General features: G+C 39.7%; 1 protein-coding gene across 6 annotated transcripts in view; it reads left to right on the top strand.

Moving 5' to 3' along the window:
- The window catches only part of ATP9B (ATPase phospholipid transporting 9B (putative)), a 181,093-nt gene that overhangs the window by 13,592 nt on the left and 148,173 nt on the right, over nt 1-19,328 (top strand). For all 6 annotated transcript variants that reach the window (XM_035549695.2, XM_035549692.2, XM_035549691.2 and 3 more), the window contains exons 2-3: nt 6,352-6,525; nt 17,662-17,812. In XM_035549695.2, coding sequence (XP_035405588.1) covers nt 6,352-6,525; nt 17,662-17,812 — 325 coding nt within the window. The remainder of the gene's footprint in view (nt 1-6,351; nt 6,526-17,661; nt 17,813-19,328) is intronic.

Below are 19,328 nucleotides of genomic sequence, written 5' to 3'. Positions count from 1 at the left end.
TGATTCAAAGGAGGTACAAGAAGCCCTTGGTGCACCACCTGCCAAACAAAAGAGGAAGTGTCTCTCTAGCCAGTGACTGGTTAACCAACCATGTTTTTGTATTGGATCTTCCTTTTTAACTTCCTTTTCATCATTTTGCTACAAAGCCAGTGTTAAGTAGGTGGGGTACCTTTTCAGTAGAAAGCTAGTATGACAATACATTATCTCCTCCGCCCCCCCCCATTTTCTAACACCCGAAAAGATTAATAACAGTTATATATAGTAATGTATGTATAATATACAGTATACAACAGCATACATCTCAGAAAATCTACGTGAAGAGGAAATGCTTTCACATTTTTTGTTTTAAATATACAATAAAATAAGAAAATGCAAATCCAGTGATGATGCTTTGTCCTGGTTAGTCCTGGTATTTATAATGTAACTTTTAAAAATATTGGATTTGTCTGTCAAGATTTGGACTGGCATATCTTTAATATTGCTGAACATACTGTTCTGTGGCCTCAGTAGTTTGCTCCATAATACCCTATAAATGCTTCTGATTGTTTGGCAGTTTCCTCAAACTCTTTGCCATTGCTTTTCCTGAAACATGTATCAACACGCAGCTTTTTTTTTTTTTTTAGTTTTCTGAGATGTCATTAACTTAACATTTAAAAAAATTTTTTGAGGATCAGAATCACAGAATTACCTAGGTTGGAAGAGACCTCCAAGATCACCCAGTCCAACCTCTGACCTAACACTAACAAGTCCTCCACTAAACCATATCACTGAGCTCTACATCTAAACGTCTTTTAAGGACCTCCAGGGATGGCGACTCAACCACTTCCTTGGGGAGCCCATTCCAATGCCTAACAACCCTTTCAGTAAAGAAGTTCTTCCTAGTATCCAACCTAAACCTCCCCTGGCGTAACTTTAGCCCATTCCCCCTCTTCCTGCCACCAGGTGTGTGGGAGAATAGACCAACCCCCACCTCGCTACAGCCTCCTTTAATGTACCTATAGAGAGCGATAAGGTCACCACCGAGCCTCCTCTTCTCCAGGCTAAACAACCCTAGCTCCCTCAGCCCCTCCTCATAAGACTTGTTCTCCAGACCCCTCACCAGCTTTGTTGCCCTTCTCTGGCCTTGCTCGAGCACGTCCATGTCCTTCCTGTAGTGAGGGGCCCAAAACTGAACACAGTACTCAAGGTGCAGCCTCACCAGAGCCGAGTACAGGGGAACAATCACTTTCCTAGACCTGCTGGCCACACTGCTTCTTATATAAGCCAGGATGCTGTTGGTCTTCTTGGCCACCTGAGCACACTGCTGGCTCATATTCAGCCGACTATCAACCAGTACTCCCAGGTCCTTCTCTGCCAGGCAGCTTTCCAACCACTCATCTCCCAGCCTGTAGCTCTGCTTGGGGTTGTCGTGCCCCAGGTGCAGGACCCGGCACTTGGCCTTGTTGAACCTCATACAGTTGACCTCAGCCCATCGCTCCAGCCTGTCCAGATCCTCCTGCAGAGCCTTCCTGCCCTCGAGCAGATCGACACATGCACATAACTTGGTGTCATCTGCAAACTTACTGAGGGTGCACTCAATCCCCTCATCCAAATCATCGATAAAGATATTAAAGAGGACTGGCCCCAGTACTGAGCCCTGGGGGACTCCGCTAGTGACTGGCCTCCAGCTGGATTTGGCTCCATTCACCACGACTCTTTGGGCCCAGCTACCCAGCCAGTTTTTAACCCAACAAAGCGTATGCCAGTCCAAGCCATGAGCAGCCAGTTTTTTGAGGAGAATGTTGTGGGAAACGGTGTCAAAAGCCTTACTGAAGTCAAGGTAGACCACATCCACAGCCTTTCCCTCCTCCACTAAGCGTGTCACTTTGTCATAGAAGGAGATCAGGTCCGTCAAGCAGGACCTGCCCTTCATAAACCCATGCTGACTGGGCCTGATTGCCTGCTTGCCATGCAAGTGCCGTGTGATGACACTCAAGATAATCTGCTCCATGAGCTTCCCTGGCACAGAGGTCAAACTAAGAGGCCTGTAGTTCCCCAGGTCTACCCTCTGGCCCTTGTAGATGGGCCTCACGTTTGCTAGCCGCCAGTCAACTGGGACCTCCCCTGATGGCCAGGGCTGTTGATAAATGATGGAAAGCCGCTTGGTCAGCTCTTCCACCAGTTCCGTCAGCTCTTCCGCCAGCTCTTCTCGCAGTACCCTTGGGTGTATCCCATCCGGCCCCATCGACTTGTGTGCATCTAAGTGCTGTAGCAGGTCGGCAACCATTTCCTCATGGATTCTGAGGGCCACGTTCTGCTCCCATCCCCTTCCACCAGCTCAGGGTACTGGGTATCCAGAGAACAACTGGTCTTGCCGTTAAAGACTGAGGCAAAGAAGGCATTGAGTACCTCAGCCTTTTCCTCATCTCTCGTCACTAAGTTTGCAATGCATCCAGTAAAGGATGGAGATTCTCCTTAGTCCTCCTTTTCGTGCTTATGTATTTATAAAAAATTTTTTTATCTTTAACAGCAGTAGCCAGATTGAGCTCCAGATGAGCTGTGGCCTTTCTAATTTTGTCCCTGCACAGCCTTACAACATCCTTATAGTCCTCTTGAGTAGCCCGCCCTCTTTTCCAAAGATCATAAACCCTTTTTTTTTTCCTAAGCTCTAGCCACAGCTCTCTGTTCAGCCAGGTTGGCTCCAGCTTGTCTTTGGGCATGTGGGGACAGACTGCTCCTGAGCCTTTAAGATTTCCTTCTTGAAGAGTGCCCAGCCTTCCTGGACTCCTCTGCCCTTCAGAACCTCCTCCCAAGGGACTCTGCCAACCAGTGTCCTGAACAGCTCAGAGTCTGCCCTCCAGAAGTCAAGACAGCAGTTTTACTGATCCCCCTCCTGACTTTGCCAAGAATAGAGAACTCTACCATTTTGCGGTCACTCTGCCCAAGACAGCTCCCAGCCACCACATCTCCCACCAGTCCTCTGTGAACAGAAGGTCTAGTGGGGCACTTCCCCTGGTAGGCTCTCTAACCAGCTGCGTCAGGAAGCTATCTTCCACGCTCTCCAGAAACCTCCTAGACTGCTTTCTCTGGGCTGTGTTGTGCTTCCAGGATATGTCTGGGAAGTTGAAGTCCCCCGTGATAACAAGTGCTGATGATTTTGCGACTTCTGCCAGCTGCCTGTAGAACTCCCCATCTGTCTCCTCATCCTGGTTTGGCAGTCTATAACAGACCCCCACCAGGATGCTTGCCTTGTTGGCCTTCCTGCTGATCCTAACCCATAGGGACTCAGCCTTATCATTCCCAATCTCAAGTTCCTCAACATCAAAACACTCTCTAATATAGAGAGCCACACCACCACCCCTTCTGTGCTGCCTGTCCCTTCTGAAGAGCCTATAGCCAGTCATTGCAGCACTCCAGTCATGGGAGTGGTCCCACCACATTTCAGGGATGGCAACCAAGTCATAGCCTGCCTGCTGCACGATGGCTTCCAGCTCCTCCTGTTTGTTGCCCATGCTGCATGCATTACTGTAGATGCACTTCATTTGGGCCATTGTCTTCTCCCCCAGCCCTGACATTGTTCCCCCCAGCTCTTCTCTAATGAGCTTTATTTCATCCCCGTCCCCCTTCTTACCTAGTTTAAAGCCCTCTCAGTGAGCCCTGCCAGTTCCTGGGCTAGTATCCGTTTTCCCCTTAGAGAAAAGTAGGCTGTCAGTGTACTGTGCGTTAAGTTCTATATAAAATTCTCCTGCTGAAATACTTGTTTGGTATTTCTCAGTTCAAGTGTTTTCTCCATCTGTGTTGTTAAGATTTACTTCTGGGACCTTGCTTGTTTCGTATAAAACTGTGATCTTACTGCTTAGTCAAAGATGTGTACTGAACATACCAGCTCACCCAGCAGGTGAAAGAATGGACTGAATTCCTCAGTTATGAGAGGTGTTTTTTATTTTGTATAGCTGTGTAAATTCATGTTACACCGTAGATGTTCCCAGGTACTGGAATTCATTACTTCTAAACTGGTAGCATGTATCCTGGCATGAATTTGGGCTGTTGCAACACTTGCTTTTCCTGGACAGTCCCCAGGTACATCTTGGCAGTTGGAGTGGTCTAGGGATGATTCCCTTTGAACAACTTGCAAGGAGTCATCCTGTTTTTTGGAAGCCAGGAGTTTTAAGGGCAATACAGGCTGCTTTGTATTCAGTTCATTGATGTGGATATAGCCCTACTGTATATTCAGATGTTTAGAGCTTGTTACTTTTTTTTTTTTTTTTACATGTACAAATACACCAATGAATGGTTTATTTTTGTTTTGTTAATTACTGTTTTTATACAAAGATTGGGTTTAGGTTGCTGGGGGGGGGGGGAGGGGGCGGAATGAGACAGTCCTTGTATGCATATTCCAAAAGATGAAGTACCGCTTTCACACAAGAAATCAGTAATTTTGAAGCTTCACATTTGCCGAACACTTCTTTTGTGACTCAAACAAAAAAGTTTTTTTCTGAGCTCTTAAAATCATTCTTTGCTACTCCTAATGCAAGAATACATTCGAGAGATCAGTTTTAGATTACACAAAGAATAGAATGACGGGAGTCTTCTAGACTTCCAAACTGCAGTGTTTGAGAATTAAAGAATAAAATACACATGCAGAATCTCTTTATTCTAATCAGATACTTTTTCATCAACTGGTCTTATTTAAAGACTGCTTAACTACAATTATCAATAGTGTCAAGTAATAGTTTGTATATACATTTTTTTTTTTTTGCATTTGTTAGGTTTGATATTTGTTATGTATGTTTTTAAGCATTAATGCAGCCAGCTTTTCTAACTATTTAGGTCAGATCTAGGATGATTTTCTGTATCATGCATTTGTATTAACATCCATTAGGGTTATTGTATTTGTTACTGCATACAAATAGATGGTCTTTGCTTGACTCTAATTCCTTTCAAATTTTTTTTCCAGTTGATATCCTCACTTGATATCCTCATTTGTCCTTTGAATAGTCTGTGACAGGAAACCTGAGTAATAGTTCAGTTCATTCGTATTTTTGTACCATTAAGCCACTGAAAGTGAATAAGTTACACAATTTTCAAGCACTTGGGGGAGTTTTCTTACCAAATATTCAGGTGTTTTATCTGACCATAAGAGGCATTCCACAAGTGTAAAATTGAAGTGGTGAATGCTTTCTGGAGAGGGAAGGACCATTGTTAGCCTAGTGTTTCATAGGTCCCATAGGAAAGTGTTTTAACCTGCTGAATATTTCTATGTAGAATTATAAAAGTAACTAATGTTTTACTAACAAAAACTAATATACTGATGAGTTGTTTAGAAGTTGTGACTCAAACAGAGGTCTGCACAGGCAGGAACAGACGCAAGTATAACAGGAAAGTAGGCTGAAGCTCAATGGAAATACAAAGTTTGTTTCCATGAAAGCTCACATCATTTGCATCTGCTATAAACTTTGCCAAGTGTCCTAGTTTCAACTAGGGTAGAGTTAATTTTCCTCCTAGTAGCTGGTATGGTGCTGTGTTTTGGATTTAGGATGAGAATAACGTTAATAACATGATGATGTTTTAGTTGTTACAGAGCCATGCAGTCAGGAACTTTTCAGCTTCTCATGCTACACTGCCAGCGAGGAGTCTGGGGGTGCACAAGAAGCTGGGAGGGGACAGACCCAGGACAGCCGACCCAGACTGGCCAAAGGGATATTCCATACCATATGGCATCACGCTGAACAATTAATATGGGGTGGCTGGGGCAGGGGGGGACGGGACTGTTGCTCGGGGCTGGGCTGGGCATTGGTCAGCGGGTGGTGAGCAATTGCGTTGTGCATCACTTGTTTGTACATATTATTATTACTAGCGTTATCATCATTATTATTTCTCTTCCTTTTCTGTCCTACCAAACTCTCTTTATCTCAGCCCATGAGCTTTTACTCTTTTTTTCCCTGATCCTCTTCCCCCATGCTGGGGATGGGGGTAGGGAGGGTGAGATGAGCAAATGGCTGTATGGTGCTTAGGTGCCTGCTGGGTTAGACTACGACACAAAGCAAATTCTGTTTAACAAAATCTTGCGAAGAATCCTTTGAAAGTATGACGTCGCAGCTCTGTATGTACAAATTCTATATCAAATAGGAATTTCTCTGTAATGATTTATATCAAGGGCTGGATGATTGCAAGCCTTTTTGCTGTATTACCCATTTTTAACAAATCAAAAATTCTTGTTGATATGTTAGGACAAGTACACAAGATATTTGGATTGAAAACATTTCTAATAAAATTCCATGTAGTAAAAATTACCTTTTGTTACTTTATGAGATTCCTGGTAATAAAAAATATATTGGTTATTGATTTACTGTTTTTATTTCATCTTGCCAGGTACCAAGTGGAAGATGAGTCCTCTCATTTGGATGAAATGCCACTAATGATGTCAGAAGAAGGCTTTGAAAATGATGAGAGTGATTACCACACTCTACCAAGAGCCAGAATTTCTCAAAGAAAGAGAGGCTTAGAATGGTTTATCTGTGGTGGCTGGAAGTTCCTTTGCACTAGGTTTGTTGCATACTAGCACTTTTTATTAAGCTATTCGGTGAATTACCCAAATACTAATTGTGTATTGTATGATATGCGCAGAGTACAGGAGTATAGTATGCTTGTCATGTACCTTTTGACTACTTTGCTTGCATTTGCCCCTCCTAGAACATTATTAGCAGTTAATAAAATGTTTGAAAGAGCTGCTATGTATTTCTCCTGTGTGCTTTGGTGACTTTCAAGAAGGAGGCTTTTAAGGGAGATCAGGTACTGGACTCGTACTAGTCCCAGGTCCATAACAGCATATAGGCATGGTTGTCACTTTTGCTCAAAACTACATCAGGTGAAATGGATTAAAACTTTCCTTGATTTTTTTGAGGGTGCTAATATGTTAAGTTGACAAGATACAGATTATAATGAATTTGATGTTGTTGCCAAAATGAAAAAGAAATAACAAATGATTAGTTATAGCTTCAGCTTTAAAGGTTTAAAAAATGCGTGTAACTGTTGGCCTTGGAGTGAATCATAGGTGCAATTAGCTCTTGTGATTTGGTTCTTATTTATAAACTTCATGCCAGACTCAGATGTATGCAGTTGCCTTGGCATAGAAACTTACTAACAAATTGCTAGAAAATTTCTAATTATAGAATTTGCCATCAAGGTGTTTAAAACTAACATTTTATCTTGAATGATAATTAGATTAGATTTGAAAATCAATCATTTGAAAAACAGAGTGAGTGGACTACTTCCAGTGAACTCAAACTTTTTTAGCAGGTAGTTTTAGAATTGGTTTAGATAGACATTTTCACAGGTCGTTTTCATGATACTTAATAAATTCCAGAAGGCCTGTCCGTGTTCTTTTACTTAATCAATTGAAAGCTGTATTTGTGCACTTTTAGTTCTGAAATAATTTTCTTATATAGCTGTACTGTTTACAGAAAAATACAATCTGTGTTGATTTCTTCTCTCTGTAATGACTTAACAAAAGTCCATGTACTAGTGGAAGTAAATTGTTGGAAAGTAGAAGGAAGGAAATGAGGAAACAGTAGAATAAGAGTTTGTATATGTAGATGATTTTTGGAAGTAGTGTTTTTGTTATAGAAATACTGTATTTTTTTAATATTTGAAAGTGTTTTAAGAGGCTGTTAATTTTTCTGGAAATGTGTTAAAATGTAGATACCTGTCAAACATACTTAAGGTAAGTTTAAATCTTTGAGTATTAGTTACTGTGATAGACAGTTTCTGTTTAGCTCTTAACTTCTAAATGAGCAGTCCTTGTGTGTCTTACACATTACTGGACTTCAGTCATGAGACCTTGATTTTAGATAAACTGTCCTGAACCATGCTGAATATAGCTATTACAGTTGTAAATGTCATGCATTTTAGCCTTTGTTTTTCTAAGGAAGTGAGGCATACATGGCGCTCATTCTCAGTCTTTATGCACTTACTGATTTTTCTGGTGATTTGAACAAAACTGGACTGAAGGATGGAGATGGAGATTTCAGTCGTGTTCCTGAAAATAGTTTCATAAAAATAGTCAGAATAGTCAAAAGGGCACCCTGTAGTTGCCCTGACAGAGGCACTGAGGAATCTCCAGTGCGTGGAGAGGGGCAGGCAACTGCAAGGCAAGTTTGTTTGAACTCATTAACAATCATAAAGGGATTTCACAAAGGTCATTGATGCTGAGGATTGCAAAATTTCAAGTTTTATTACTTTTTAAACTTGATAGTTAAATCTGAGCTTTGAGTAGAGTGCAAGCCTAGTAAAAAAAATCTTTAAAGTTGGATTTTTGAGAATGAAAAGGGAAAGGAAAATGCATTATAGATGAATCATTTTGCTACATTTTATACACATCTTATTGCTGAAGTAGCTTTGCTGATTTACTCAACTGGATTTTGATACATTAAGGAGTCCTTTCAGTCTTGCATTTATACATAGAGGCATTTTAATCTCATTGGAATTTTCTATAACAAGACATGATAACAGATTTTTTTTTTTCATGAAAAAAAAAAGAAAAGACAATGACCAGATCCTAGCAGAAGCCTGAAATTTCAGTAGGACTTCTGCAGGTAGAGGATATTCCCACAGGATAGGTGCAGAGATCTACATAGGCAACTTGGAGAAAATTAGCTGGAAAATGGTTCCCATGGTACCTTGCGGAGATCTTATCTACTGGTCCAGTCAGGCTGGATAAAAACCTCATTTTGGGTGAGGTTCTGTGTATGTAAATACTTTTTGTGGTAATAGGGAGGTTTCTTTTTGGCTGAAAGCACCCTTGGGGCTTTGTCCTTGGTAGAAGTCAAGGATTTGCATTCATTGTTAACAGTTACTGTTTTTGGTGGTTTCTCATCATGATTTAAACTCCATGAATGTTTATTGGGAGCCACTGAATGCTAGAGTTTTTGAGTTGCCTACTTGCAGCTCATAAAATTGCTTAGGAACATTTGGAAGATCGTATGGGAGATGTGGAGGCTACAGTATTGCCGTATATGGAATTATTACTTATACAGTGTTGCAGAATCAGGGTGTAAGATATTGGTTTGGTGGAGAATTGGGTGTTGATGCCTTCACAGTTGGAATGGAAAGGAGTATGTGAGAAAATTATTTTCATTTGTGTTGATGGTAGATTATACAACTTCTGCAAAGAACTGAAATTTACTTGCTTCCAGAAGGCAAGCTGCATTTTTGTAAGTGTAATGTTTGATTAAATATCAGATTAAATCAGACAGCATAGCAGTCTGAAACCTGTTCAGTTCAACAGAATGTAAAATTTAACCTTGTTTCTGTGGAAATTAGTATCTCCTACCTGAAATTGGATGACGTTTAAATTTCTACCCACCCAGAACTTCCTTTTGTGTCTTAACTTATATTGTAAGTTGTTTTTTTTTTTTTTTCTTTTCAAAGCTGTCATAGAAAGGTGAACACAATAAAAAACTATGCATTTGTCTGGAGCCAAGCTCAAGGGGCCCCTGTTTTCTTTTGGATTCTTAGGGAAAATCTTGTGTTTGAGTCCAAAAACACTTTACTTTTTACAAACAAACCAACCCCCAAACCCACTAGTTTATTTGTTTTGCATTGTTGGGATTAAACTCATTTTTGGGAGTGGAAGCTTTCCATCTTACTTTGCAGTTTTACAATTTTATATTCTATATATTTTGTTCTATTGTTACTAATAATCAGATGGTTGTTTAATTGAAAAAGTTTCACCCTTTTGGCAGGAGCAAATATGGAATATTTGTCAAAGTTCAGTGTACATCAAAATTGATATTGTAAAAGGCATTATTCAGCTTTTAACTTGTGTATACAATAGACTGTTGTTGACCAGAACTGAATGGTGTGAACTTTATTTGCAAATCTGCAGCTTTTTTTACATTTGAAAAAAAAAATCATAATTAAATCAAATGCCTTTGATTTTGAACAAACTGAAGACTTAATTCAAACAATAAAACTTTTAACTTCAGAAACTGCATATTTCTTGCTTTCATAACACAGTTAAAAGAAAACTGTGGTATAGCAGCTGTTTTGTGGCTGTAATCATTTCCCCTTTAACTTACAAATTCTCTTCGAGCTTGTGAAATTATAATGCACATAGATCAATACTCTGGAGTTCTTTGGGCTGGATTGATTTCTTTCTCATGAGATTTACATTCCACTTGTTATCAAAAAACACTTTGTCCCTATGAAAATGGTGCCATTGAATGGCATTTCCATATGAAGTGAAGGGGATATCAAATGCTCGGATTAATTTGGGCTCTAAGATGGCCTGTACGCTTCCAATTAATCTGCAATGCATTTGTTATGCAGAAGCATGGGAAAATGCTGATCTTTTAAGAATGACAAGACCACTGTGTTGCTTTTGGCCTGATTACTGAAGCTACCTGTTGAGTACAATAATTACAGTATGTTTTCTTTGCAGAACTAGTTTCTGCTACTTAAAACCTAATAAGGAAAAGCTGACCCTTGCACGCAATATAGAGCTTTTATATTATCTTTCCATTCTGATGAAAATGATGTTTTGTGAAAGATACTGGCAGTTAAGCTTGTAGGATAAAAGTAATGAAAAAAGGGGGAAAAAAGTCCTTATTATTAGAGCTGCAGAGTCATTTGAGACTTTCACTTTAGCTTTTGACTTGGCAAGATGCACTGTATTTGTGAAAACTTAAAGGTCCTTATTTAACAATTGCTGCATGTTTTTTGAGTATAGCGTCAATGACTTAAAGACTACCGTAGTTCCTTCAAATTGGAAAATAAAAATGTTAAGAAGCAGGTTGGTTTAAAAACAAAACAAAACCACCCCCTGTTTATGCCTATACATTAAAGTTCTTTTATCTCTTATTCATTTATTCATATATACAATCTGTTATATTGATACATGCATCACAGTTTATAGCTATCTTTTTTTTTTTTTAAAGCAAGCTTTTCATGTATGTGTTGAACTTTCTAGGCAAGGACATTTGAAATAAATGCTTAAATCAACAAAGAATGTGATTTTTTTTTAATCACTGAATTTATAGCCTAAGGTGTTTCCATTAAAGATTTCAGGAAAATCAAGGATCAAGTTTGTGTTGATCATTGTTTTTGGAATTTTTGAAGTTCAGAGAATGTTATTCCAGTTTATCTCCTGATGCTTGTTTCACTCATATTTAGGGTTACAAAAAGCCCACAAAAGGGTCAGTAGTCTTCCAAAAATTTTCATATTACGGAATATTAGTTTGAGAACAGATTAAGCGTGTGTTGGGTTTCAATAATCTGAGTTTCAAAAATATCAGCTAGACTGTTGTTCTTAAAAATCTAAATAAATGTAAATTGGTTTGGATTTGAGGCAAGTGCCCCTCTCTTAGTCTTCCTGTGATACAACAATGTTTACCGTTAAGACTAAATGAAAAACACTGATTTTGACTTTTGAGGTAGTAAAACTCGTCGGAAACATTACAGTATTGATTTGGGCACAACCTGTTACATTTTCATTTTTTCTTGTGTCTGAGAACTTCATTGTTTTTAGCTCTGTGTCAGTCCTTTCTATCAAAGGTATCACAGTTGTTGACTAGTCAGACATCAGTCTTGTGTCTGTACTTTTTGGCATTTGCTAAACTGATGGTTGTTATGACATCTGTTTCAGCTTCTCTATCAATCTGTGATGCAGAAAGTAGAAGGGCTCCATGGCAAGAAAGGCACTAGTTCAGTTGCTTTAGTTAAATGCTTAATTTTAGCAATAGAAAACTCCTTAGTATTTGTGGAGATTATTCTACAAAAGAGAGATTTGACTAGTCAAATTCCAAACTGATTTAAACAATGCAATATTTCAAAGGCCATCAGCATATTTCTCTCTACGGGCTTGTAGACAGGAGTTGTCATGCCTCTGTTCACTTTCCTAGAAAAAAACATTTTCCTCAGAACTTTCTTGCCACAGGTCTATATCATCGCTTTCTATTATACAGCTAAGCTTTATCTTCCAGTTGTGTTGTCCTCCACCACACGCCCTGAAAACTAACGTGTTTAAAGCTTTAATTCTACAAGCAATTTTACCAAGTTTAAGTCCAAGCTGGCATGAAGTTGAATTGTTCTACCTTATGCTGTGAGCATGTAACCTGTGTTTTTGCAACTATTTTTATGATTTTCTAGATTTTAAAGATCAGGATTGGATTTGTCTGAAATCAACCCCACTTTTTGTTCCATGTTAGCTTACAGCTGGATCAATTTGCTGGTCAGGTTAACCCATGCAGTTGCACAAATACTTGTGTCAACACGAGGGAAGGGGAAGAATACACACCTTTATTATAGGAGGAAGATGGTACTAGCCATTTCAGCAGCAGCAGGATAAGTTCACAGCCATTAAACTGATTGTGGAACAGTGACACGTAGAAAGCAGTGCTGTTTGTATTGTTTTAAACATGCTTGTCATGATCAAGACATCTGTAAGATTTTTCTGAACTGTTGTATGTTAGTAAACAGAATGATTACATTTTGAATGTTGAACTAATGCTGTTATAGTTTTTAAAGCAGAATAATTCCTTGTTACTATTTAAAATTGATGGAAAAAAGTTTCTGGATGGGCTTATATTTATTACAAAAATAAAATGCATCGAATCAAACTAAATTGACATCAGACCCATGGTGAAAGCGTCAAGGAGGAAAATTTAATAATACAGCATTTGAAGCTGAAGTCTTGAAATGACGGCTTGTGAGTATTGTGTAGTGGCATTTCAAGAACCAAGTGATGGTTACTTTGAATGATTTTACTTTTGCATAACCTACTTTTCTCTAAGAAGACCCAGCAACTTTGAATTTAATTTGTTCTTTGGCAAAATTAGTTTTTAAATAGACCTGTGATAGTACAGGTTGCAGACAAAGAACATTTCAAGTGGGACTGTAGTGATGCAAGCTAACTATCAGCCTTTCTCCAGTGCTTATTTGCATGTGTTGTGGTTTAGCCCGGCTGGCAGCCAAACACCACACAGCCGTTCGCTCACCCTCCCCCCTCCCTCTCCGGGATGGGGGAGAGAAACGGGAAAGTGAAGTCTGTGAGTTGAGATAAAGACAGTTTATTAAGACAGGGAAAAGAATAACAATAATAATAATAATAATAATAATAATAGTATTAATAGTAATAATGTATACGAAATAAGTGATGCACAATGCAATTGCTCACCACCCGCTGACCGATGCCCAGCCTATCCCCGAGCAGCCGGCCCCCCCCTCCACCCCGGCTAGCCACCCAAAAGGGGCGGCGGTAGCCCAGTGGCCAGACACCCCTATATATTGTTCAGCATGACGTCAGATGGTATGGAATACCCCTTTGGCCAGTTTGGGTCAGCTGTCCTGGGTCTGTCCCCTCCCAGCTCCTGCTGCACCCCTAGCCTGCTCGCTAGCAGGACAGAGCGAGAAGCTGAAAAGTCCTTGGCTTGGTGTAAGCACTGCTCTACAACAATTAAAACATCAGCATGTTATCAGCGCTCTTCTCATTCTAATCCAAAACATAGCATCCTGCCAGCTACTAGGAGGAAAATTAACTCTGTCCTACCTGAAACCAGGACAGCGTGTATCGTGATACTGCAATTACGGAAAAACAGTTTAGGAAGGGACCTTAAGAGGCTGTCCAGTTAATTCTTTGCCTGCATACTGCCATTATGTTCAAACACCTCACTAGAAAACTTACATCACTTCTTTTCACGTGCTGGTGTAGTTGAAATCCACTGTTACCACTTTGGCCTGTTCTTTGACTGCACTGAGTGCTCAAAAAAGGCCTGTCTACTCATTCTTTCCAAATCACTAGTCTAAAACAGACTCCCAACATGATTAAGGCCCCTCCACCAGTATTAAAAATGCAGAGATAGTATCCCAAGGTCGTGGTGGACAACAAGTTAACCATGAGCCAGCAGTGTGCCCTTGTGACCAAGAAGGCCAACAGTATCCTGGGCTGCATTTGGAAGAGTGTTGCCAGGAGGTCAAGGGAGGTGATCCTCCCCCTCTGCACAGCCGTGGTGAGGCCACACCTGGAGTATTGTGTCCAGTTCTGGGCTCCCCTGTACAAGAGGGACATCAGACTTCTAGAGAGGGTCCAGTGTAGAGGTACGAAGATGATTAAGGGATTAGAACATCTGTCCTATGAGGAAAGACTAAGTGAGCTGGGTCTCTCTGTTTAGCCTAGAGAAGAGGAGATTGAGAGAGGATCTTACCAACCTGAGGGGACAATGTAAAGTGAATGGGGCCAAGCTCTTCTCAGTTGTGGCTAGTGATAGGACAAAGGGCAATTGGTATAAATTGAACCACAGGAGGTTTGCCATATGAGGAAGAACTTTATAGTTTGGGTGACAGAGCACTGGAACAGGCTGCCCAGAGAGGTTGTGGAGTCTCCTTCTTTGGAGATATTCAAAACCAGGGGTGTTGTCCATAGGTTGATGATCTCTGGAGGTGCCTTCCAACCTTGGCCATTCTGTGATTCTGATTCTGTGATTCCATTTCGCAGCTTTTTTGTTGTTGTTATTGTTCCCTCTTAACATTGTTATCCCATAATTCTTGTGTCAATGTCGGAGTTGCAGTTATTTATAGGTGCATGTAAGCTCTTTCTGTTCATCTCATTGCTCATAGTTTAAACCCTCTTTAGTGCTTCTGTAAACTGATTAGGCAAGGATGCTCTTTCTTTGTGAGCTGAATTTCATCCTTGCATATGGTTATGTGGTCTGCTTCTAGAGCTTACGTTTCTGTTTTCCTTGAAAACGTTTTACAGTGTGGCATTAGGTAAACTTCCCTGTTACTTCTGCTAGAGGTAGATGAAATTTTACTATTTGTGTTATAGTGGTAGTCTAACAAAGATGTTGGTTGTTTTTTTTTTCTAACTGTATGTAACAGAAGACTTATCTCCTCTTTAACCATTAGCATAATTATAATATCAGTAATACAAGATGAAGAATTTAGCCAAAGGACTGTAACATATGGTGGATGAGTTAATTATTTAATGATGGGAGAATTTAGTCATTGCTAGTACTGACTGGTATTAACTAGTATTTTTTAATCTATGTCAGGGTAAGGGGTATTGGGAGGTGTGTCAAGAGGATGCGTGTCAAATTGTATTGGGAGAGTGTCAAGAGGATGGAAGCACACTCTCTTCAGTTGTGCGTAGTGACAGGATGAGAGGCAGTGGGCACAAACTGAAGCACAGGAAGATCCGTCTGAATATGAGAGGGCACTTCTTTCCTGTGAGGGTGACAGAGCACAGGAACATGTTGCCCAAGAGAGGTTGTGGAGTCTCCTTCTCTGGAGATATTCAAAACCCACCTGGATGCCATTCTGCCCAATGTGCTCTAGGTGATCCTGCTCAGCAGAGGGGTTGGACTAGATAGTCTTCAGAGGTCCCTCCCAACCTGAGCCATTCTGTGATTCTGTACTGAAAGTATTTTATTAGGTTTTCCTGTAAAGAATGTGCAAATGTTTGTGTGTGTGTGCATTTATATATATATATATATAATATTATATGTGTTATATGCATATATATTATCATAGAATCATAGAATATCCTGAGTTGGAAGGGACCCGTAAGGATCATCAAGTCCAGCACCTGGCACCACACAGGTCTACCTGAAAATTCAGACCATATGACTAAGAGCACAGTCCAAACACTTCTTAAACTCTGACAGGCTTGGTGCAGTGACTACTTCCCTGGGGAGCCTGTTTCAGTGCACGACAACCCTCTCAGTGAAGAACCTCTTCCTGGTGTCTAGCCTAAACCTCCCGTCTCAGCTTGACACCGTTCCCACAGGTCCTGTCACTGGTCACTGAAGAGAATAGATCGGCGTCTGCCCCTCCACTCCTCCTCGTGAGGAAGCTGTAGACCACAATGAGGTCTCTCTTCAGCCTCCTCTTTTCCAGGCCGAACAAGCCAAGTGACCTCAGCCGCTTCTCATACGTCTTCTTCTCTAGGCCCTTCACCTTCTTCGTAGCCCTTCTCTGGACACTCTCCAACAGTTTCACATCCTTTTTGTACTGTGGTGCCCAAAACTGCACTCAGTACCTTGAGGTGAGGCTGCACCAGCGCAGGGTAGAGCAAGACAATCATCTACTTCGACTGACTAGCAGTGCCGTGCTTGATGCACCCCAGGGTATGGTTGGCCCTCCTGGCTGCCAGGGCACACTGCTGGCTCATGTTCAGCTTGCTGTCAACCACAACCCCCAGATCCCTCTCTGCGGGGCTGCTCTCCAGAGTCTTGTTGCCCAGTCTGTACGTATAGCCAGGGTTGCCCCGTCCCAGGTGCAGGACCCGGCACTTGCTTTTGTTAAACTTCATGTGGTTGGTGATCGCCCAGCTCTCCAGTCTGTCCAGATCTCTGTGCAAGGCCTTTCCACCCTCAACAGAGTCAACAACTCCTCCAAGTTTAGTGTCATCAGCAAATTTTCTCAAAGCACCTTCTAGTCCTACATCCAAATTGTTTATAAAAACATTGAAGAGGACTGGCCCTAAAATGGAGCCTTGGGAGACCCCACTGGTGACCGTCTGCCAGCCTGATACGGCCCTATTTACCACAAACCTTTGAGCCTTGCCTGTCAGCCAGTTGCTCACCCATTGTATGATTTTTTTTGTCTGGCTGTATGCTAGACATTTTGTCCAGTAGGATCGTATGGGAAACTCTGTCAAAAGCTTTACTGAAATCCAAAAAATCCCGTCAGCTGTTTTCCCTTGATCGACTAGATGGGTGATCTTATTATAAAAGGAAATCAAGTTAGTCAAACAGGACCTACCCCTCATGAACCCATGTTGGCTGGGACCAATGACTGCATTGTCCCCCAGGTACGCTTCAATAACTTCAAGGATAATCTTCTCCATAATTTTACCAGGCACTGACGTGAGACTGACAGGCCTGTAGTTGCCAGGGTCTTCTTTCTTACCCTTCTTGAAAATTGGTACAACATTTGCCAGCTTCCAGTCAACTGGGACCTCTCCAGATTCCCAAGACTGTTGAAAAATACTTGAGAGAGGTCCAGCAATAACGTCAGCAAGCTCTCTAAGCACTCTGGGATGAATCCCATCCGGACCCATGGACTTGTATGGATCCATATATATTATTATATTACATATATTAAATATTACATATTATATGTATTACACTACTTTGTTACTACATTATGACATATTATTATACATTATTACACATTATATTACATTATACATTATATATATTACATATATATTACATATACATTATTATATATAATATAAAACGTGTAAACAAATATATATATTTACATAACATTCATAAAATGATACAATGTCTTGGGTTGGAAGGGACCTTAAAGATCATCTAGTTCCAGCCCCCCTGCCAAGGGCAAGGACACCTTCCATTAGACCAGGTTGCTCAACTATATATATCTACAGATAGATATTATTTATGTGTTTTTATAGATGTATAAAGTGTATATATGTACATATCCACATATATAAAAGTGTGTGTGTATACATAAACGTGTGAGTATATTTGTGTGTGTGTCTGAGTTAAGAGTTCTGTGTAATTAACCTAAATATTAAAAGTCAACATCTTGCTTACTAATTTAGATACAGTGAAAAAAAGCACCTATTTTTCTTAGCTTCAGGATTCCATGTTTGAAATTGATTATCATATACAGTAAATTTTTAGTTTGAAAGTAAACAATTATTTTTCTTTTCAGTTGTTCTGATTGGCTTATAAACATTTGCCGAAGAAAGAAAGAGCTGAAGGCTCGCACAGTGTGGCTTGGGTGTCCTGAAAAGTGTGAAGAAAAATACCCCAAAAATGCCATTAAAAATCAAAAATACAACGTCTTTACCTTTATACCTGGGGTAAGGCTACTAATTGTTTTCTGGTATTGGCCTGACTGTATGTTCTATACTGTTTTCTTTATTTGGCAGTTCTGTGAAAAGATCATTTATTTGCCCAGATTCTTCATTTTTTTCTGCCTTTATCTCAATGTCTTTAATTGCAATTGACAGTAAGAGCAAAGCTGCTTTTTTCTTAATTGTATTTTCAAAGGGGTATTTACTAGAGAAGTGCAATTTGTATGACTCGGAACAGTTGGATTTCAGTGAAGCTTTACAAATTTGAGATACATTTCCTTGCATTTTTCTGTTCATCATTAGAAATTTGTAATCCTCTGTTTGAAACAGGCAATTCTACACTATCAGTTGTGAAAGTGCCACAAAATACTGACTGTAGTTGAGAAACAGTTGAAAATCAGTGTACTAATATAGATATTTCTGCGTGCTCACTGCCATTGAAAGCACAGTAAATGGTGCATTCTGAAATATGAACTCATAAGGAAAAATCTCTTTGGTTTATATGGAAATAAGTAAGGCTTAGCTTAGTAAAGTAGTATTTTTCAGAGTTGTATTTCTTACTGCAGTTTAAAAAAATAATGAAGTCCTTTTGGTTTTGAATGCAGTCCTTCAGATAATACTTTTGTTGTGGAGTAGATGCAGGTTTTTTGCTTTCTTTTTTTTCAAGAACCCGTATGTGTCTGAATAGTTTCAATTTTTTGCTTATAGCGTTTGCAGTCTAGATGATGAAATGTTGTCTGTTTACTTTTCAAAAATTAGTTGCTATAATGAAGTACAACAATAGAGAAGACAGCTGTTGAAGCGTCACCAGTTAACACCTAAAAATGTATGCTGATGATATTATAAATTTTACTAATATGCTTTTTGAAATACTTTGTGACATGTTGCAAAAAATGTATTCTACATTTGAATACAGACATGCTTTGTCTTATCTTTATAAGTGATCATGCAGATTTATAAGAGCATTGATTCTATTCCTCTAGCCCCTTTGGTCCAGTGACTTGCAGGTGCTTTCTAATACATTTCGTTATTAAAACAACAACAAAACCGAATGGTTTTGTAATTAAGACTGATCTCCTGTCAAAGAAATAAAATGTCACTTATCACAGGCAGATAAAATATTCTCATCACTGTTGAACCAAGTAAATATTTTCTTCTGAATTTTAAATTATTAAATACATTGAAATTGGCTAAGCTGCATATGCATTCCTAAAGGTCATAAAATTCATTACGCATATAGTAAGCTATTGGTTATTGTGACTGGAAATCTGCAATGTAGATTACAAATCCTAAACTAGATTCATGTTTCCTGTAAGGATCAGCCATAGGTTGCAATTCTCTGTTGAGAGAGTTAATGTTCTTTTTTTGATCTCTTTTGAAAAATTTTGGTTTAGCTGCATAGCCAGGATCAGAAATATTTTTTATATGTTATTTGGGAATTATTTAGTAACTTCAGAAGAAAGTGGGATTCTAAGTGGATATCACACAATAGTTGGTGAAAATAAAATGCTTCTCAATTTTA

The sequence above is a fragment of the Cygnus atratus genome, chromosome 2 (genome assembly GCF_013377495.2).
Source record: "Cygnus atratus isolate AKBS03 ecotype Queensland, Australia chromosome 2, CAtr_DNAZoo_HiC_assembly, whole genome shotgun sequence".
NCBI lineage: Eukaryota > Metazoa > Chordata > Aves > Anseriformes > Anatidae > Cygnus > Cygnus atratus.
The sequence above is the reverse complement of the archived record's forward strand: the minus strand, read 5'-3'. Positions and strand labels throughout refer to the sequence as shown.